A 19,368-nucleotide genomic window follows, 5' to 3' on the forward strand; every position below is an offset into this window, starting at 1 on the left:
TAATATAAACTGAAAAATACTATCTACTACTAACTATCACTACCCAAAGAACCATAAACCTGAGTTGAATTAAAATGGAATGGTCTCCTACGCCACTTAAGAACAACGGTAGACACCGAAGGGTCAGCAAATAGGAAAGCTGCCATCTCTCCAGTGGAAATCTTTAAAGAGGATCACATTAGAAGGGAGTTGTGGAACTTGTGTGAGACAAAGGGACTGCAAGCACACCTTGGATGATAGGTGAGAGTCCTTATCTCCAGTTTCCACTCTCACTGCCGATGCGAGAGCAGTGCCACTCAGAATGCCAGCTCCATTAATGTTGCACCTTAATCTGCTTTCCTTCACTCAAAGAGTCAAATCCCTCCTTCTCCAGAGTGCAACCCCCCCCCCCCCCCCCCCCCCCCAAAATAAGAGACTGGATTCCAGCCTGCTCCTTTAAAACACAACATCACAAGATTAGCAGGGGTAAATCACTGCATCAGTTTCTTAGTTTTCTTGTGAAAGAATTTCTGAAATTGTAGGAAAAACTGAACACCAACTGGGTCAAAAAAAACACCCTGGCACACACAAAGATCTCTTTAGTCTCCTGTTTGAGACTGAATTCAGCAGTCAAACGCACTATAATGTGTTTCACACATGCGGGACCAGACAGCAGAGCAGACAGACCTCAGACTCGGTCCGTCCTGCTGATACAAACCAATGTAGGACTTGCACTGTGTATGCGTGCGTGGATAGGGGGGGGGGGGGGGGGGGGGGGGGGGGGGGGCAATGACCTGTGTTTGTCTACAGTGCAGAAAGACATACCTCTGAATCCTCCCACCTCACTGCTGGACTAATACCAGCCGGAATCCTATCAGGTCCAGGAGGAGACTGACCCGCATTGCGTCAGAGTGCAATTATGAGATTAACTTCTGTGCAAACACCGGACAGTGTTTATTGGCCTGGAAATCACTGTCACATTTCATGGAGCGGCTGCATTAGACCTTTCCACACAACCATGTAGGTGCATAAGGCAGCATGCCACGCTGGGGGTGGTGCTTCCCTACCTGCCTTCAATTATGCCCAGGCTCACAGAAAATGTGCATCAAAGGCTTCCTAAAAAAGGATTCTGGATGTGGTCCAGCGCACGAGCCTGTTGCCACTGGGGAATTTAGCGGCTCTGAGGTCCTGCGCTCCCACTCCAGGGGTTTCTGCTGTGTTACAGCTGAAATCAGAGCACTGCCCTTGCTGAAAAAATATGGCCGTGCTTCCTGAGAGAGGGAAGCGACAAACTCCAGAGGAAGCCAAAGAAAACACATCACAGCATGGCGGGTTCTGCTTGCATAATCCGAACACACACCCATCTCCATCCACACTCATGCACGCGTGTGTGCACACACACACACTCACAGGCACACAAATGCACAAATACACACATATATGTGGATACAACATACCCTTACACACACACACAGGCACGTATGGACACATACAGACAAAATCAAACATCTGCAATCACACACACAGCCCTCAAAATAAGACAGAGGCACTACACTTATACCAGGAAGATAACTGACTTCATATGCTATTTTACCTTCTCCTATGAGTAAACTGAACTGACTACAGTGACTTTTGACCGTGGTTTCCTTCAGCAGCCAACAATTCATATCGACACAAAACCACCTGTTCGATGGGAAACATGGCTCATAGAAAAGGATTTAAGAGTTCCTGTCCACATTATCCAACACAAGAGCAGCGTAAACTCTGATAGAGCCAACTTTTATCTGGGAATTCAATACATGCTTGATAAGGAGACTACAGTAAGACCAGGAGTCTTTCTGGTAATCTGATTACTATACTGTCTACACTGTTCACAGAGCATTTGCATGAATGCGTTGAGGTTACATCACAATTCCTTGAAAGCAACTGCTATCTGACAGACACAGTCGACATTACAAAACTACCGAACTGCAAACTAATTTCATGCCAACCAGCATCCTCTCCTTTTTCCCCTTTTGTTAGTGTGTCTGTCAAAAATGAGAGCATGAGAGAAAAGGACAATCTCAGAAAAACAGGATGAGCCATGCAGCCTTTTATTCATTGTCCAGTTGCAAGTTGGCCATCTGAAACTCTGACGGCAGCTTTTGCCCTACCGCTTCCTTTTTGGGGGCCGTTATGAAACAATGGGCAGCGCACACGTACACACACACACACACACACACACACACACAGCACCAGCTCTCCCAGTACAACCTCAAGACCACTCCTTTCTAAGATGTACCACAATTAATATGGAGGAAAAAGGTTTTGAGGAAAACAATTTAATCAGAGGAAGAGTCCTTATAAAAGTAAGTACACACAAAAGTTGACTACTTCAGCTCTGTCATTAACCCACTGCACACAGTCAAGCATTTAATAACGTCATGCTCATTTTCTGCTTGGCTTTTGACCAAACAATAGTAAGATTTAAGACTAAATTCAAAAATTGCACCTGACACATAATAAACGCAATGCAAGGCACACAGAGAAACTCTAAGCTTGGTCTAAGATAGGCACAGTAATCTGCACATTACTCCAAAGGGGAAACCAAATAAACAAAGAAGCATGTCCCTGACATACCTCCACTCCAGAGAGACTGGGACAATTAAACAGGTGTTTACTGCTTCATAAAGAGAATCCCCAAATGGCCGGTAGTATATGGCACTGCATGTTAAGGCAGAGTAGGAAGATACCACTACTTAACATTTGTTATTATCACAGCAACGTAGCAAATACTTTCTTATTGATTCCTGCGTTTTCTCTTCTTATTCAAAACATTGCTCAGCTCAGCATCACTTTATTTGGTTAAATATTCTTCAGCAGTTTTAGTAGTAACTAAAGTAACTACTTTTGTACAACAGATTGCATATACAGTCCTGAAACAATAACTTTAAATAAGGGAGGCCTAGGTTTTTATTTTATTCAATAAATAAACACTATTGTGGAAAGATTTTAACACCAGAATGCAAGTGCAACAACTGACAAGAATATTAACAATTCCTAAGAGATTATACATTTATTATTCATCAAAACAACAGTTGTTGTTTTGATGAAGGTATTGTTACTTCAGTCTGGGAAAGCTTCCTCGGACGCTCAAGAAATAAGATCAAGTTTTGGTCGACAGTTCGGTTAATAAGTAATGACTTTCTTAATTGGTTTGTTTTTGTTTTACAGTCGTTTGTTTATTCCCTTCATTTGTAACCACTAACGACCAAAAGGCACACATAAAAGTCCACCCCACAATGTAATTAGTCTAGATTTATAAAAACGGCATAGCTGCCTCCCAAACAAATAGTTTATAACACCATTTTATATGTTTTACCAGCTACTTGTAAGCTTCACTGTTTACAGCGGCTATAAATGGGGAACTTGGTCTTGCATTGTTTAGTCTAATGACGAACGGGGAAAAGCTAAACATTTTACAACCATAAACTGTTAAACATACACATACTCCCAATTCCGGAGTAAAACATGGACAGAGATGTGCTCTACCTGATATTCCAGTATGAGCGATATGAGCAAGGCCTAGTTTGTGGTGGAAAAGCAGTCACAGTTCCTTGAGACAATTTTTCAGTCACATCAAGGCAATACTCTTGCAGGCAGCCTACATATGTAACAAAGCCAAGACAGACGACGGGACGGCGGAGTTAAGCGTAATGCGTCACACTGTGTTTATCACTAACACCCCAGATTGAAACATTTCACGAGTGATTGTTTTGGCGATATTGCGTTTGGCCAGCTGCCTCACATGACTGTTAAAAATGTTGATATATGCGTGCGTTTCCTCGTCTCATCATGTCCAGTACCTGCTTCAATAATTCTCCTCCTGACGCTGCTGTCTACAGTGATGAAATGTCAGCCTAGACCCTGTTATTGTTTGCAGCGTCTAGTACATATTGCCGTATATGTTTGTTTTGTTTGATCAAGTATTATATATACAAAAGCTAACAAGCTGCATTTACCTTGTAGACATCTCCGTAGGTGCCGCTTCCTATTCTCTGAATGAGCTCGAAATCCTCCTGCGGATTCCGCCGGGAGAGGTCGAAACTGGAATTCATCATCTGAACCCCCGTTTCTGAATCCGATCGGTATGTTTATGGATTTTACAGACTGGAAGAAACAAACAAATAAACATATGGCGTCAGGGGGAAAAAATCACAGTCCCACTTCACTGTAACTTTAACATGGCTTCCAATGCGCAATACGCGTGCGCACGAATGCAGTTTACATTCGAGGGAACGCGAGTTGACGGAAGAGCGCGAGAAGGGCGGGCGCTGCAAAGTAATGTTCAAAATTCCTGATTAATGGCACAAGGAATGAAGTCGAAATAACATACGCACCACAGTGTCTGACGTCTCCTAGTGCATTTCCATAAACAAATTGTAAATCAATTGTTTGATAGTGTATTACACTTAAAATTGTAGGGGATGTGGTGCCTGCAGGTAAAACTGTCAGTCAGCCTGAGACACGATATGCAGAAAAGGCATGTCATGTGGCTAAACACTTTCAAGAGGTCTGGCATTCAGCATGATAAGTCTGTGATACAAAATTGTTAGACAAAGAATGTATATATATATATATATATATATATATTCTTAGACATCCAAAATTATTATTATTATCCAGAAGTTTTATTAGAGTATGAAAACATGATAAATCGATTTCATAATATGGCAACATTTTAGCTCTTCACCTGGAAATATATTGACACAATGAATGAACACATTTTTTATTCATACTACTCATAGTATTCCTTACAATACAGAGCTTGATGTAGCACTTATGTTTGTTCCAAAGAAGAATGAGAACAAGAAATCTGTTGATATTTCTATCCATGTACTTGATGTATAGTACTTGTGCTTTGATTGGAGGATCTATTTCAATCATTTTATTATATATTTATTATATTATATGTGTCTCAGAGGATCTTTATTGTCTGCAGGTCAGAGGACTACCAGAATTAGAATAAGTACAGAATAATGACAAATACACTTGTAATTTTGTAACTTTTTGGTGTTATTATCCTCTGCTTCCCAGTTGTTACTCCCCAAATTGTCATATTATTGTGCATTTCTCTCTAGCCAAAAGGGATTACACCCATACTGTCAACAAACAATGTGAAATGATTTTTTTTTCTGTGCAGGCTTCTTATGGTGACTGAAAATAATTTCCAATATTTCAATTCACTTCAGTTTTCTTCCTGCTTAAAGAACCTGTTCTTTCTTACTATGTATTAAATGGCGTAATGTCATATTACAGTGCTACTGAAATACAGACACTGCTTCCCTGTACAGACAGCTGATTGTCTGTGCTGGAATTGTATAGAAGATTCTTGTGTTATATTTAATAACACAAAATGCTGAAAAAAATATCAAAAACTGACCAAGTGTAAAAGAAGGGCGTAGAAGACCCTGTCCCTTATTCACACAGTGGCAGTGCCATAAACATTGACCCGTTGCTAGGGTTTTGCCTGGCAACCACTACAGAATCAATAGTGCATCACATACATAGAGGGCACATGACATGTATTACAGAAGCGTGGAGAGACCAGACATTCAAACAAGGTGCAAGGGCCATATTCCTGCCACAAATCAAATCACATTAATCATAATTAGGCTGCCTGGACTACCTGAAAGTAATGTCCAGAGCAAAGGTCAGACATCTTGTATTATAAACAGTGCTCAATGAGCTCTTGGGTAAAGAGCAGCAGCCGCTCAAATCCTATTAGCAAGAGCAATGATGCTGATGATAACGACACACAACAGGGGGCCCAATCATTGGTAAACTGGGCTTCGCTCCCCCTGCAGGGCACCATCAATTTCAAATCAGAAATCCATATCTACACAGCACTGTCCCTTGCTGCTCCTTAATTGATGGGGGGGGGGGGGGGGGGGGGGGTAGTGTGTGTATTATGTGCACAACAATGATGCAATTCCAAGCAAGCACTACCCTCAGTCATTGTCTCCATTAGATCTGTCTCATTTCACAAATCATGCTACTTTAGGAAGTCTGCTTATGTGTATATGTATTCTTTTGAGTGTTCTAACATAATGGCTATCTCATCCAAAATGTTAATCTAGTGAAGTAAAATGGTTATGTGTTTATTTTCAGGGTATTGAATTATGAGATAGCATAAATTATGTTTCAGTGCACAATTGTTTCTACAGCTACCTGTAACAGACATGAAAAAAAGGGTTACCATACCAGACCTCTCTAGCTTCACCCTGCCCTCATGGCCTATATTTTTACCATTAATCCTCCTTTTACTTCTTGAAATATGTTCTGATAAACGTTATTCCACGAGAGAGTCATCTGATTTCAGAATTTAAGCACTTAATCAAAATGTGGATATTCTGAATCCTCTGAACCAGTGCTGTGTTTGTATTGTATACACTTGAACACTTGAGAGACACAAGTTGAGTCGGGGCTTTTGAAGCTTTTTTTTCCCTCAGAGTTAGGCACGTACTCCAAACCCTGCAGGAACTGCACCATCAAGTCTTTTGCACTGCTGTCACTGGCACTGCTTTCCAAATGACTTCATAATTGTTTAAAGTAAAATATATTATTATGCATTAATTCCAGATTTGAAAGGAAAGGAAAGATTTGATGTCATGTAATGGCTGTCTGCTTTACCGAACACAGAAAATGAACAACTATGAAATTTGTTTTGGTTTTTGGCATAGTCATTTATTTTATCTCTGCATTTACACTCTGGGCATGTATCCAGCCCCCAGTTTAATAGATGGTCATTACACTCTGAACAAGCACAGATTAAACACAAATCAAAGGCAACCAAGAAATCACTCCAGTATGGCTGAGATACCTGATAATTAACAGGTGGAGTATTCAGTGCAGCACTGGGCCCGGAGTTATTCTCAGACCCAGAGTGCTTCAGCATGTCACCATCTATCTCAGCTCTGGGCCATTTGTTAGCTCATGTAACAAAATAAATAAATACTGACAGTGATCTTTTGCATCAGTAAAGCATTGTGGACATAATGGTGGGGTTCAATAATAAAATAAGCATGTTCGGTTAACATTAAAGTAACGTTTCACTGGGTGAATGAATGTGATGCAGTGGGCGGTCCTCCAACAAACTGCTGTTTAGCGGAAAGCAGGATATTGTATACACAGCACAGACTGCTGTCTCATGCGCAGGCAAACGTATCTGAAAAAGGATATCCTTCTCATTGTTGCTTTGTCCTGTTTTTTTTTTTTCAATTTTGCACAGTGTGACACATACCACACTTAGCTGATGTGGTTGTGGCTTTGGCCCTATAAGAAAAGCGTGCGAGCTGGTGTTCATTTCAGCCACCAGATGTCCCCTAGATTAGCTCTTAGCTCCTTTACCCTTGCAAAGTGTTGTCAGCACCATTCATGAGAACGTTAGCAGAATGGATCAGTGTCAGTGCAGCTCCGCCCCCCTTCCCTGGGCAAATTCATCACACACAATGGCTATCAGATCCCCCTAAGGAAGTTGTTTATAAGCTGGTGGCAGCCAGGGGAACTGGAGCTGGAGTAGAGAGTCGTCAACTGTTTGAAAAATTTTCATTTTGAGTTTGTGCACGGAAAAAAACGTTCAGACATACCCTCTACGATTGACCTACCAAATCTGATGCAAAGACTGTAGTTCCATAATCAACATCTGGTAAAAACAGAAGCTGATTTTAATAACCCAAGCTTTTGAAAAAGGAATACATTTAGAGTCTACAGAGTGAGGTGATGTGATTCCATGCAATAAAAATGTATAGCATGGCAGAAGGTGTAACACTTTGATTGTTTGATGAAGGCAGCTGAGACAGCAGAATTAAAATGTTTGTATTATTCTAGGGAAACCAGTGCAAATACTTACACAGATAAGCTGTGTTAGGTAAAGGAAACACATAACATAGACATATAATACAATACACATATGCTACCAGCAGCCATGCAGTTCTGGAAAAAAATTTGACTAGCTAAATAATTGTGTGTTAACACATATTATGATGAGACTAGCATCAAATATTTATATTGTCTTTTGCTAAATTACAGGTTGGCAGGGCATTCGTTATACCTATACAGCACTGAGAGGTCAGTTTTGGTATATACCTTACAAATAACCAAAATGACTCTGAAGTCCGACTCTAAAAAATTCACTTCTGTACCATCTAACACCTACAGTTAATATATAGCTTCATTCACAGCTCTATTTACCTCATAAACATGTTGCCATTATTAAATGTGTCTGTGACGTAGATTAGGTGATAGGGTAGTTGGTAATGATGATGATAATGTTTCTCATTGTTATTTGATCAATGTGGATATGAATACATTTGCTTCCGAAGGGAGTGAATCTATTTTTCTCCTCCTGCATCTTCAGGCACTCAGGAATCGATTTGAACCTGCACCACGTAAGGCGCGATTGGTTGGGCGCTTATCTCCACGACACACCCAACGCTATTGTTGGCGCTGAGAGCATGACAGCTTCGACATCCCCTCGCGCGTTCCGTGTGCCTCTCTGCAATATTTATCTCAGAGGGAGGAAAGGAATAGGCTCCCTCTCAGACCAAGGCAAACAAGAAAGCGAGAGATGTCGCTGCGGACTTCTGAAGATCATTACTGAGTCAATGCTCTGGAGAGAAGCAGAGGAAGGAGAGGGGAATCCAGGTTCACATTGATGAGACAGGGTAACTCGGAGCGCACCCTTCATCTGTACATCTGACCAGATATCACACCCACCTGGGTTGCCCCACTGCTTTCGGCACCAAAGGTTAGTCCTGGACGAATGATTGAGCCGATCGCATCTGAGTGTTTTTACTCAAATTCGAGCGTCCACGGGGCTGCTCTGTAGTTGGAGTGACCGATGTTAAAAAAAGCATTTTGCTTGACCGACCTGACTGTCCGTGCGCAACTTCAGCACTTATGACTGAAATATGGAGAAACAGGCTCTCGTAACCACAATCAGCTTATGCATGAGCTTGGTATCGCTAATGCTTCTGATCACCGCTATTTTCACTGATCACTGGTATGAGACCGATACGCGCAGGCACAAGGCGAACTGCGACCAGTACGGGACAGAGTCCAATGACCAGCAAAACAGGGTGATGCCTATTTATCACTTGCCTCTTGTGGACAACAACAACCCACGCCGGAATCTGGCTCTGATGAAGCCGATACACGTCGGCAGCAGGGAAGAAGAACTCCTGGAGAACTGGAGGTCACTTTTAGGGATGGGAATTCTGGAGACGGAATGTGGGCGGCCGCTGTTCTCCACCTATTCCGGACTCTGGAGGAAATGCTACTACCTCGGCATTGACCGAGATATTGACAGCCTTATATCAAAGGGTAAGATCTTGTTTGGGCTCTGGAGAGAATGATTTGGCGAGATGAAGTCTTCATGAAAGGTACTCTGAAGGTTCAGCCCCTTGTCTTCGACAGAGTGCGATGACCATCGCATAATTGTAGTCTCAAGTCAATTCTGGTTGCTAATGCACCGCAATACTGTTTTAACACACTGGCCAGTTCATTGAATGGTAAAGCGATTAGTATGTCATCGTAAACTGAGATGAAACACCTGGGAAGTGGAATGAAAGCAAAAGGGATTATCTTAAAATAGACTGTATTAAAGCAGAGTTTGAGCTGCGGAAGCGCAATCATTTCGAGGAATACGTTAAATGATATTTTTTAAAATAATATGTGAGACCTTACTGACAGCAAATTAGCTATTTACAGGTAAACTATTTGTCAACATTTTTTTTTCATTTAGGTCATCCTAATAACACCAATAACATCGTTATGTTATGGTGTTTTTTTAAATAATTAATTTACTATTTTAGTAATTTCTGTGTATTTATTTTGCGGTAGCTACCGTTTCGATCAATTGGATCGTGATTTGTTACTACATTTTGAATCTACCCGGCCAAAAGAGATGGTAACAAGAAGCTGTGAAAGACGATCAGGATTAATTGGAGAAAAAGAAATCACTGATGGCGAACAACCGTTATAAAAGCGTCTGCTAAATAAATAAATGTAAATGTAAAAGGCAGGTTGCCAGTATCCGATGCAAATAATATGTTCATAATATGTTCATAGACTCGCTACGAGAATGTAACGATTATAATCTCAAAGAACCACTTTTATACCTGACACTCCATTTGAACAGTTTTATTTGACGTGTTTTACGGAATTTCAATCAGCCATTTAATGTAAATGAGTACAACGTGATTTAATTCTCACTCTGTATAGTATGCTGTTTGAAATTACCCACGCTGGACACCTAGCTGTTAAAAGAAAAATGAATACAAACCATTATCTTCTTTATTGCCTTCTTCAAACGTCACTTATGAAAATTTACGCATTTGGCTTGAACGTGCTTTCAAAAACCACTACACACTGTTTTATTACTAAGAAATGTAAAAAAGTGTAACAGTCCCCTTTGAAATACTCATGAGCTGCAAATACGCATTCCCAGATATTTCATAATTTAGTCCTGTGCTGCGGTCAGGTTTGGCAGTATATTTCATGCAGTGAGAATTTTGGTAATGTTGATGGCTTAAGCATAAATAACAAATTAATCTAAGGTATCCCGCATGAGAGCCTGGTGCTGTCTTACAGGTAGTGCGCCGAGTTTAAAAATGGCCAAAACGTGTACTGTGTGCCACCTTGTGGCAATAGTATATATCGCTTGCTTTGAGACGTCGTCGTCACACCCGAAAGTAACGAAGGAAGAACGAAGAAGGGTTTCTTTCTCTTGGAGTGATTAGTGTTCGTGCGAGGGGGCAATGTAAGTTCCTTGGTATATTGTCTTTGTTTAATATAATATCAAAATATCCTTCAACAATAACAATATTTTCTCCGTGCAGGTATTGCTCAGCGATGCACAACTGTCAAGTACCATCTCTCGCAGCCCATTCGACTGAGGAACATCCCCTACAACCTGACAAGGACTATTCAACAAGATGAATGGCACCTCTTGCGTAAGCACTTCAAATTAAATGGCCAACTACATCAAATTAAGTTTTCAAACATTATTTTCCAGGTCTCAGTGGGGTGTTTTTCTTTGTCTGTTTATTCATCTTATAGTGCCCTCCATATTTATTCAAAACTCTTATTTACTAGGAACAAAAAATCAGACGAAAGAAAAAAAATATACATCGAGGATATTTTTCTGCTTGTTAAATTTTTTTTTAAAATAATTGTGCGGTGCAGAGAGCATAATCTCTCATTGTTCGCACCAATAGATTTCATTCCAGAATATCTGAGGGTTACATATATTGACATTACTGTAATTATTATTTTATAAATGCTCTTCTGGTATGGATTACTCTGACAAGACACTTCCTGTTGTATTGTATGAGGTTCTGGCACTGGCACTGTGTGGGATTTCTTTTTTGTGAACCACAGTTGTTAGATTGGATTACGGTGCAATTGATATGATTTGGTGAGACCATTCATTTTGCGCTCAGTTTACCATTATTCTGTAGATCTGCCTGAATGCTTGGAAATAATAGTATTATTGACAATAGTATTGACACTTCAGTGGGAAGTGGATGATGAGTTCCATTATTGGCATCTTACAATTTATGGAGGTCAATGGCCATTTATCTGCAGTCTTCAGAGGACTCTCAAACATCAACCATGATAATGCATGCTACTAATGAATCTTTTCTGTGTATTACCTCTTTTTATACCACATGGAAACAAGAGGACTTTAGTTGCCTATAGTTTCAGAAGCTTCCACTGAACTTCCAGTACACAGAATGTTGGTATAGATTTGGCTTGTCAGATTTAGCTTGAACGATTACCTAAAGGTTTGAATACATGTGATCCACGTGTTTTCTGTCTTCAGATATTCATAAAAAATCTGAATTTGTACTGTGCAATTGAATTTGTATTAAAATATAAGAATTTTGATGTAAGCAGAAAAAATCCAACATATCCACTTATATAGATAGTGATAGATAGATAGATAAATTCATGAGGCATACTACAAGTTTTGCACTAAAATAAAGATGCTGGTCATGGGTAGTAATCACATCCTCATTTCTGCCAGTGGAGAGACATGATTCACCAGGGTAACTGACTGTCTGAACACACACACAATCTATGATGACATTTTGTTCCTCAGTTAGAGGCTTTGTGTAAGGGGCATCCAAGCTACTTCTCTGAAAAATGTAAACCTAGAGAAAATGTTTCATTGGATATACCTGGGATTTGTACTTTTAAGGACAGTTATTTGGTATTTAGTATTTTTCCATGGAACTTGAAAACAATTAACAAGCTTCTCAAATATAAACATAAAATAATGATAGTTTAGTCAGGTAGTGGTTGTTCCGAGGAATGCACTAGGTATGGTCTTTAAATGTATTCTGTTTAGTGGACAGTAGTGGTTTTATGTACCACTGATGTTCAATAGTTCTGTGTTCAACACAGAAGGTCTGGCAAGTATATTAGTAGACTTAAGAGAGCTAGTGTTATGAGTAAATGAATGGGAATTCTGGTGCAGTGTAAAAGCTGGAATCAAATACTGTAATTATGCATACAAGATAAGCCTTCCATACTTTATCTGAGCCTATAACTCCCTAACAGCACTGACCCCTCACACACAAGTATGAACAACCACTCACACGCATGTACGCATGCACACACACACACATACACACACACACACACACACACACACACACACTTTTTCAGAGAGCTATGACCCATTCTGTGTGTTCGGTATTATGTGGCCAGCCATTTACATCTATCCTTAGTATCAGGACTGTATGGTGCCAGTTATTTTATCAATTAATTGAAGTTATTATTTGTTTGTAAGGTCACCTCAGCTTGGGGGTCTTGCACAGAGCAGGATTTATCTGTAAGATGGCTAATTTTTGTAAATATATATATGTCTTTTTTATATTTTTCTGGAAACCAAGCTTAAATTTAGTTGGACTTGTTACCATGGCAACAAATATAGGCTCTTAGAGGGCTGTGGGTATAAATTCATCTTGTTCCAACCAATCAAATAAGATACTTTTCACTCTGGAAGTCTGGTGTCTCCTTGACAGAAGTATTTTTGACACCAAGGCTAAAGGATAGTGAGGAGAACAAATACTGTCACTTCAAGTAAAAATGGTGATGCTCTGTATTTTATCTGGATGCCCTGTATGATGGATTGAGCCAAAAATCAATGGTCTGTGCACAAAATGTTTGACTTGTCTTGTAGCTTAGGGTTTACATTTTGCAGATTGGGCCAGAACTGATTTATGTGAATCACATCCTCAGTTAGGTTGGACAAGGGAGACTGTGTTTTTATGCCGTGGCTCTGAGAGAATGTTTGGCTTGTCCCAACTCAATTAAATGCAAAAACCTTTTTACAGAGTCCATCTTCATATTTGCTAAACCATTATTTGGCGGGTGATGATGCACTACTTACAAATCCTTTTATGATGATCATGCCCTTTGTTGTATACATAACCAATCCATTCTGTCCAAGTTTAAGACAATATAGTGTGTTCACAAGGCATGCCACACAGCAAGAGACCTGTTACTCACATACATAAGGATTGTGATATGTGGATATATATTCATCATTAGGGTTAATTCACTCTTTATTCATTTAGTGAACACTGTGTTATAGGCCATGTTAGTCATAAAACAAGTTCCATTTATGCAGCTCACCAAATGACACCTCAGAATTATCCTACAGCAAATATTAATGGGAACACTCAGGCAAACTATTCAGAATTATGCATCATAGCCCTATTATCCTATTATCGAGGTAAAATTTACTGTGAGTGGATTGATTATGTAAGGTACTTGGGCACTGAGCCAGACTTCCCTTGTGGAAGACAAATGAAACATGATCCACACAATATTTGGGATAAAGAATGGACACATATGCATCAGCTCCAGCCCACATAGCATATATTACAGACTTTTATTGTTCTTTAGACAGTTACAGGCATTCTCATTGCTTGCCGACTCTTTTTCACAGTTTTAACAGGGATTGTGTATATTTACTGAGACAGATGGGGGTGGGTTTGAAGGTTTCCATTGGCTTTCACCAAACATAAACCAATTGCAGATTGAATAAAAAAGAATAAAAAACAACTTATCAGACCATATTACTTAATACTGTTAGACATGTTGGTGGATCTGTTATGGTATGGACAGCTATCTCATGGGAGTCATTGGGTCTGAAAAGTACTCTGCATGGTAGAATTGTCCAAGTTCCAAGTCCTTCGTACAGTGTGGTGCCCATAACTAGACAGAGTAGTTTAAATGTGGTCTGAAAAAGACATTGTATAACTTTAATATAACCTTTTATTTTAAATCAATGGAGGAAGGTAGGGATATTTTCATTTCTTTTTTTATGAATCGCATTCTGTGTGTAAAGAGATCCAAAGCAGAATCAGGATAAGGATGCTGTTTTTAACCTGTTTTTTTTTTTTTTTTTTATCTCCTGCTTTTCTTTTCAGACCTGCGGCGGATCACAGCAGGGTTCCTGGGCATGGCAGCCGCGGTGATGCTGTGCGGGTGCATTGTGGCCGCCGTCAGCTTCTGCTGGGAGGAGAGTCTGACCCAGCATGTGTCTGGTCTGCTTTTCCTCATGGCAGGTATGTGGATCCCCCCCTGAAACCCCCTTACTGATCTCCCACTTTCCCTTTACATATTCACAGAGGACAGATTCCAGCATGCCTAAAGCCTGCTCTTCATCATGGCTGTGTGTGATCTCACAGCATCCCCATAGGGCCTCTTATAAACAAAACATTCCTACTTGCATAGTACAGAGCCCCATCCAGCATGTGGCTTGCTCCTCCTGTTGCAGTTTGTGTTAAGCACTCCCATCATCCTTTCAATACAAGTCTCAGATGGGGATTTGTACCTAGCAGAGCGTAACAAAGGAAAACCAAAATGCAAATGAACTGTGAATTTTTAGTAAAATGGAGAGAAAGACATGTTTAACAAATCTCAACTTTATCAAGAAATCTACAAAATGTTTTTAGTCCAACCGGGTTAGGATTTTCACAAAGTGTTTCTTAAAGTGTATTAAAAACTGGCTTCAGGTAATATATATTATATATATATATATAAGAATTGATAAGAGGCAAAGTGAGACAAGAGATAATGTATGAGCAAGGAAAGTGGAAGGATTAGTATCGGAGCTTTACTTTTCCTAGTTTACATAAATTAAATTGATTAGGACATTAGTAAGAAAATTCAGGTGACACAAAAGCTGTTATGTGCAAAACTCATTATAGCTGAAATATGAAAAACACATGAATAATTAAAGTTATGGAATAATGTATTGAAATACATTTTTTAAAGATCGTTAAAATGCATTAGACACATGGGCTTCACTTTGTTTTGAAAAGTGCTGGGGACAGCGATGGGTTTGACGTGTTCACACCTTTTTAAAGTGGTGGGGACGAAATGGGCCACGACAAAAAGTGGTGGGGACATGTCCCCGGCGTCCCCAGCGTAAATGACACCTATGATTAGACATAAGTCAACATTTATCAGAATTGAAAAACTTGCCTTGAAAATGTATGAAGTATATTTTTTTGGAAAATAATTGTTATGCTTAGAAAATAAAATCACAAAGGCAAGCAAACATCGCACTGAGTACAAAACTAAAGTCTGATTCACTCGCTTTTGATGAGATGCTGAGAGTGCTGACAACAATTAGTTGTGTTTTAGTTTATTATTTTCATCGGACAATTTTTAACTGTGCAAGCAATAGAAGTAAACAAATTTCACTGAGCACAACATGCTAGGAAGGTTAATAAGAATATTTCAAATTAATATGGTGATTTTATTATTATTATGATTTTGAAATTAACTATGCATTTTTGTTAATGTTGTAGTCATTTTCATTGTTCCTACGTATACTCAAGAATGTAATTGTTTCTCATATAGGAATCCCCATTCTTTGTGTGGTAAACAATGATACAGAAGCTTACAAAAATGAAGAAATATGACTTCTTTATTTCCATCTGGGTTCTGTAGGTATTTTCTGCACCATATCCCTCTGCACCTACGCAGCCAGCGTCTCCTACGACCTGTCCAGGGTGCCTCCCTTCATCTACGGGCTGCCAAGCGACGTGGAGCACGGCTACAGCTGGTCCATCTTCTGCGCCTGGGTCAGCCTGGGCCTGATTGTGGCGTCCGGCTGCCTGTGCACCACTTACCCTTTCATCAGCCGCACCATGACCCTGCAGTCCAAGACTGCCCGTGACTCTTCGGTGTGAGCCCCGCCGGGCCAGCGTGCATCAGCAGGGATTGAGAAGGCATACGCACCGTTCAGTTCCTGTCTCATTTCCACTTGCGGATACCCCAGTGCTTTTTGTGGAGAAGTCGGAAGCGACGCCGTGAACCTGTAGTCTCTGAGTGATTTTTTTTTTTGTTTTGTTTTGGTCTCTCTTCCTGGATGGGATGTAATGCAACATCATAGCTGTAACTATGAACAGCGTGTTCTCTTAGTGCATCTGTGTGTTTATTGGTCGTTTGTTAAGAACAAACATTTGATTTAAAGACAATGGAGTGTTTGAAACCGTGTCAGCTGTCATATATTTTATCCCAAAGGCTGGCCTCTGGGTAAAGCAGGTCTTCAGCAAATAAAGTCACACCACCGGAGGAGTCAAAACTGTTGTGTGGCAAACTCACCACAAGAACGGCAAGTTACTCACATGTACAAATCAGATATAAAAATTTAGTTAAAATGACTGGTATGAAAAGGAAGCTACATTACCCTAAACAATTTGGAACACATTACCTCATACAAAGTAAACCTGAGCTTCAAAGAACTTCAAAGCCATACTAGCTAATATTTAATAAATTCTTTGCTGTGTACTTTGTCCTGCATTTTTTCACTGTGCCAAGTTTGCAAACTTGTATAGATTATTTGGTTTATATATGTGAGTAAATGGCCGTTTTTGTGTACTCTCAAAGCATTTTTGTGGATATCATTTCTTTTTGTATCGCAGTTTTTGGGTTTGAATGATACTATATAGCTATATGAATTAATATAGCACAAGACAGGAGAATGATGGCAGTATTAGAGTAGAACTTGGGATGCACTTAGAGGTCAGGTCATCATCTTTAGTCAGTGCGTGTGCATGACCATTTAGCACAGAACATGTACCAGCATTTAAACTTAAAAATGGTTGTTGCTCATAACTGTCCAAGGAAACTGTGCATCTCACATAAGCTACCTAATTCAAAACACAGGGCATCTGCTCAGTTTACCATTGTCTCTTGTGATTTATCTTCGTAAGAAAGTTGTATACGAGCTTGGGTGACTTACAAGCACTGCACTTATCCTGATTTCTGGGACATGAAGTGGCTTGATGTGGAAGGACACCCCCTGAGCCAGGCAGGGCCTACAGTCCTAACGCAATCTTAACACTGATTGCCAAAATTAGTACCCTCTGCTTCTGATTGCCAGAAGCAGCGACTACCAATTTTAAGGTCTTTAGTATTAGTTTATTGCATAAACTGGTTTGGGATTGAACCCCTCAAACGCTGGCATTGGGTCAAACACTGTAAACATAAGGTCACTGAACTGGTAGGTCATCCACAAAGTGAGGGATTAAACCCAAGCCCTTACTGGGCTATTAGATAGACCCAATGCTGTCAGCAGCACTTGGATGAGAAGAGCACCAGGAAGGAGGACCCCTTTCATTTCAGTGACACGGTACTGTGAGCCTCAAAGTATGTGTGTGTGTATATACGTTCCTAAAAAACAAAAAGACTTTTATCAATAAATCTATATAAATAAAAAACAACAAAACTGGAGATTCTGTCATGTATATTTTATAAGTAAAAAGAGAGAGATAGATGTTAGTTTTTCCCCTGGAATAATCTTAATACAGACCTACAAAGACCATCTTATGTGACTTCATTAGCTTTTCTTTCCTGGCTAAGGCACTCAGATTCTTTAGAGAAGTTGTTGTATTGCTGCCTTTGGATATGTGCTGTACTGCCATGCTGGGCCACACTTCCCCATATGGTCATGTCTGGAGCCCAACAGCCGGACTCCAGTACACTGCAGTATTTACACAGCCTAATGTACACCTGTGTAGATCATAGTGCCAAATAAGTGTGATTGTGCTTGTTATGTCCATTTTAGGTGATATAAATACTGCAGAGATGGGGTGTGGGATTGGGCTACGCCACAGAGAAGAGACCTGCAATGGTGCTTGGTCCAGACAGTTCATGACAAATGAATGGTGGTCCGAGACAGCAGAGGAAGGTGTGGGACGAAGGTAAAAAAATCTACAAAATAATGCCGCTTCTTCTCCTATTAGTAACTTCAGGACAGACTTGTAATTTCAGTACAAATTTCTAACTAACATAACGATCATATTTTTTTTCATTATAGTTAAAAGGATGCATTCCGATATCTTCACAAACAGATTAAGTTGTTTTTTAACAGTGTCTGCCAAATGCACTAAATTTCCAGTAAGGCATTTACTAAACTACACTTGTTGGCATCAAAACAAAACTTATTTGTGTGTGTAGATCTGATATTCAATATTTATTTATGATCATAAGTCACTATATATTTTAACCATGTGAGGCTCCATTAACAGTAAACTGAGCCAATTAATGTAATCCACAATATCCAGTCCAGTGAGGAGCGAGTTGTGTAGCTTTTTACTTTAACTTTAGAAATTCTCCAAGTATATTAGGGTGAAGCATAACTGAATTCATTTGAATATGAATTAAGATGCATCTCTTATGTCATACAAGATGTACATATGCCTTTTACTTTCAAATTTGCTTTTAGAGTCCTTTGACAGTGTTTGATTGCCCCTCATATAAGCCTAACTGAAAGTAACCCAAATAAGTCTTATCTGCAGTCTGCATCTGTGTACTGCCAGAAACTTTATCTATGTAACATGTGATTCATTTTCCGATTTCAGCAATTCTTGTGTTCCATGTATAATAAAACAAAGACATGTTCATAATTGATAGATAATTTATACAACCTTTATCCAGAGCAACCTGCATAGCTTACAATTTGGACATTATTTTACTTACACAGCAGGACATAAACTAATGCAATTCAGGCCATGTACTTTGCCCAAGGGTACAACAGCAGTGCCCCACCTGGGAACCTAACCAACATTAGGGTTATAAGCCCTGTGTTGCCTCTGTGCTGCTGCGTACTTAAATTATATAATGTATTTTTGTTTTGCATTTGTATTATTCCTAAGCAACCAGATGTACTTTGTGCTGCCTTCTAATGAGTTTGGGCACTACTTTCAAACGCTGCCTCCTGCATGTCAGAGACAGAATGTCCCCACTGCAGTGCAGCACTGAAGCTTGTGTGCTTCAAACGCAGTGGTAGACTTTCTGTCACCAACTTCTGGAGAC

The 19,368-nt window shown here is 39.8% G+C and overlaps 2 protein-coding genes across 6 annotated transcripts in view; one reads left to right on the forward strand and one right to left on the reverse strand.

The window, feature by feature from the left end:
• Positions 1–4,220, reverse strand: part of LOC118789657 (mitogen-activated protein kinase kinase kinase kinase 3-like) — a 66,330-nt gene extending 62,110 nt beyond the window's left edge. For all 5 annotated transcript variants that reach the window (XM_036546157.1, XM_036546156.1, XM_036546155.1 and 2 more), the window contains exon 1: positions 3,981–4,220. In XM_036546157.1, the coding sequence (XP_036402050.1) occupies positions 3,981–4,079 (99 nt within the window). In that variant the 5' untranslated portion in view covers positions 4,080–4,220. The remainder of the gene's footprint in view (positions 1–3,980) is intronic.
• A 4,195-nt stretch (positions 4,221–8,415) lies between these two features.
• On the forward strand, positions 8,416–16,347 carry LOC118789658 (transmembrane protein 178A-like). Its single transcript, XM_036546159.1, has 4 exons — positions 8,416–9,342; positions 10,860–10,973; positions 14,466–14,603; positions 15,997–16,347. The coding sequence occupies exons 1-4, from the start codon at positions 8,931–8,933 to the stop codon at positions 16,236–16,238; spliced, it is 906 nt and encodes a 301-aa protein (XP_036402052.1). The 5' UTR covers positions 8,416–8,930; the 3' UTR covers positions 16,239–16,347.
• Positions 16,348–19,368: the final 3,021 nt, after the last annotated feature.

The sequence above is a fragment of the Megalops cyprinoides genome, chromosome 15 (assembly GCF_013368585.1).
Source record: "Megalops cyprinoides isolate fMegCyp1 chromosome 15, fMegCyp1.pri, whole genome shotgun sequence".
In the NCBI taxonomy this organism is placed as follows: domain Eukaryota; kingdom Metazoa; phylum Chordata; class Actinopteri; order Elopiformes; family Megalopidae; genus Megalops; species Megalops cyprinoides.

Coding starts and splice junctions, on each gene's coding strand:
- LOC118789658 (XM_036546159.1), top strand. CDS start 8,931: ATGGAGAAACAGGCTCTCGTAACCACAATCAGCTTATGCATGAGCTTG. Junction 9,343..10,859: donor TGACAGCCTTATATCAAAGG/GTAAGATCTTGT, acceptor TTCTCCGTGCAG/GTATTGCTCAGCGATGCACA. Junction 14,604..15,996: donor TCTGCTTTTCCTCATGGCAG/GTATGTGGATCC, acceptor TGGGTTCTGTAG/GTATTTTCTGCACCATATCC.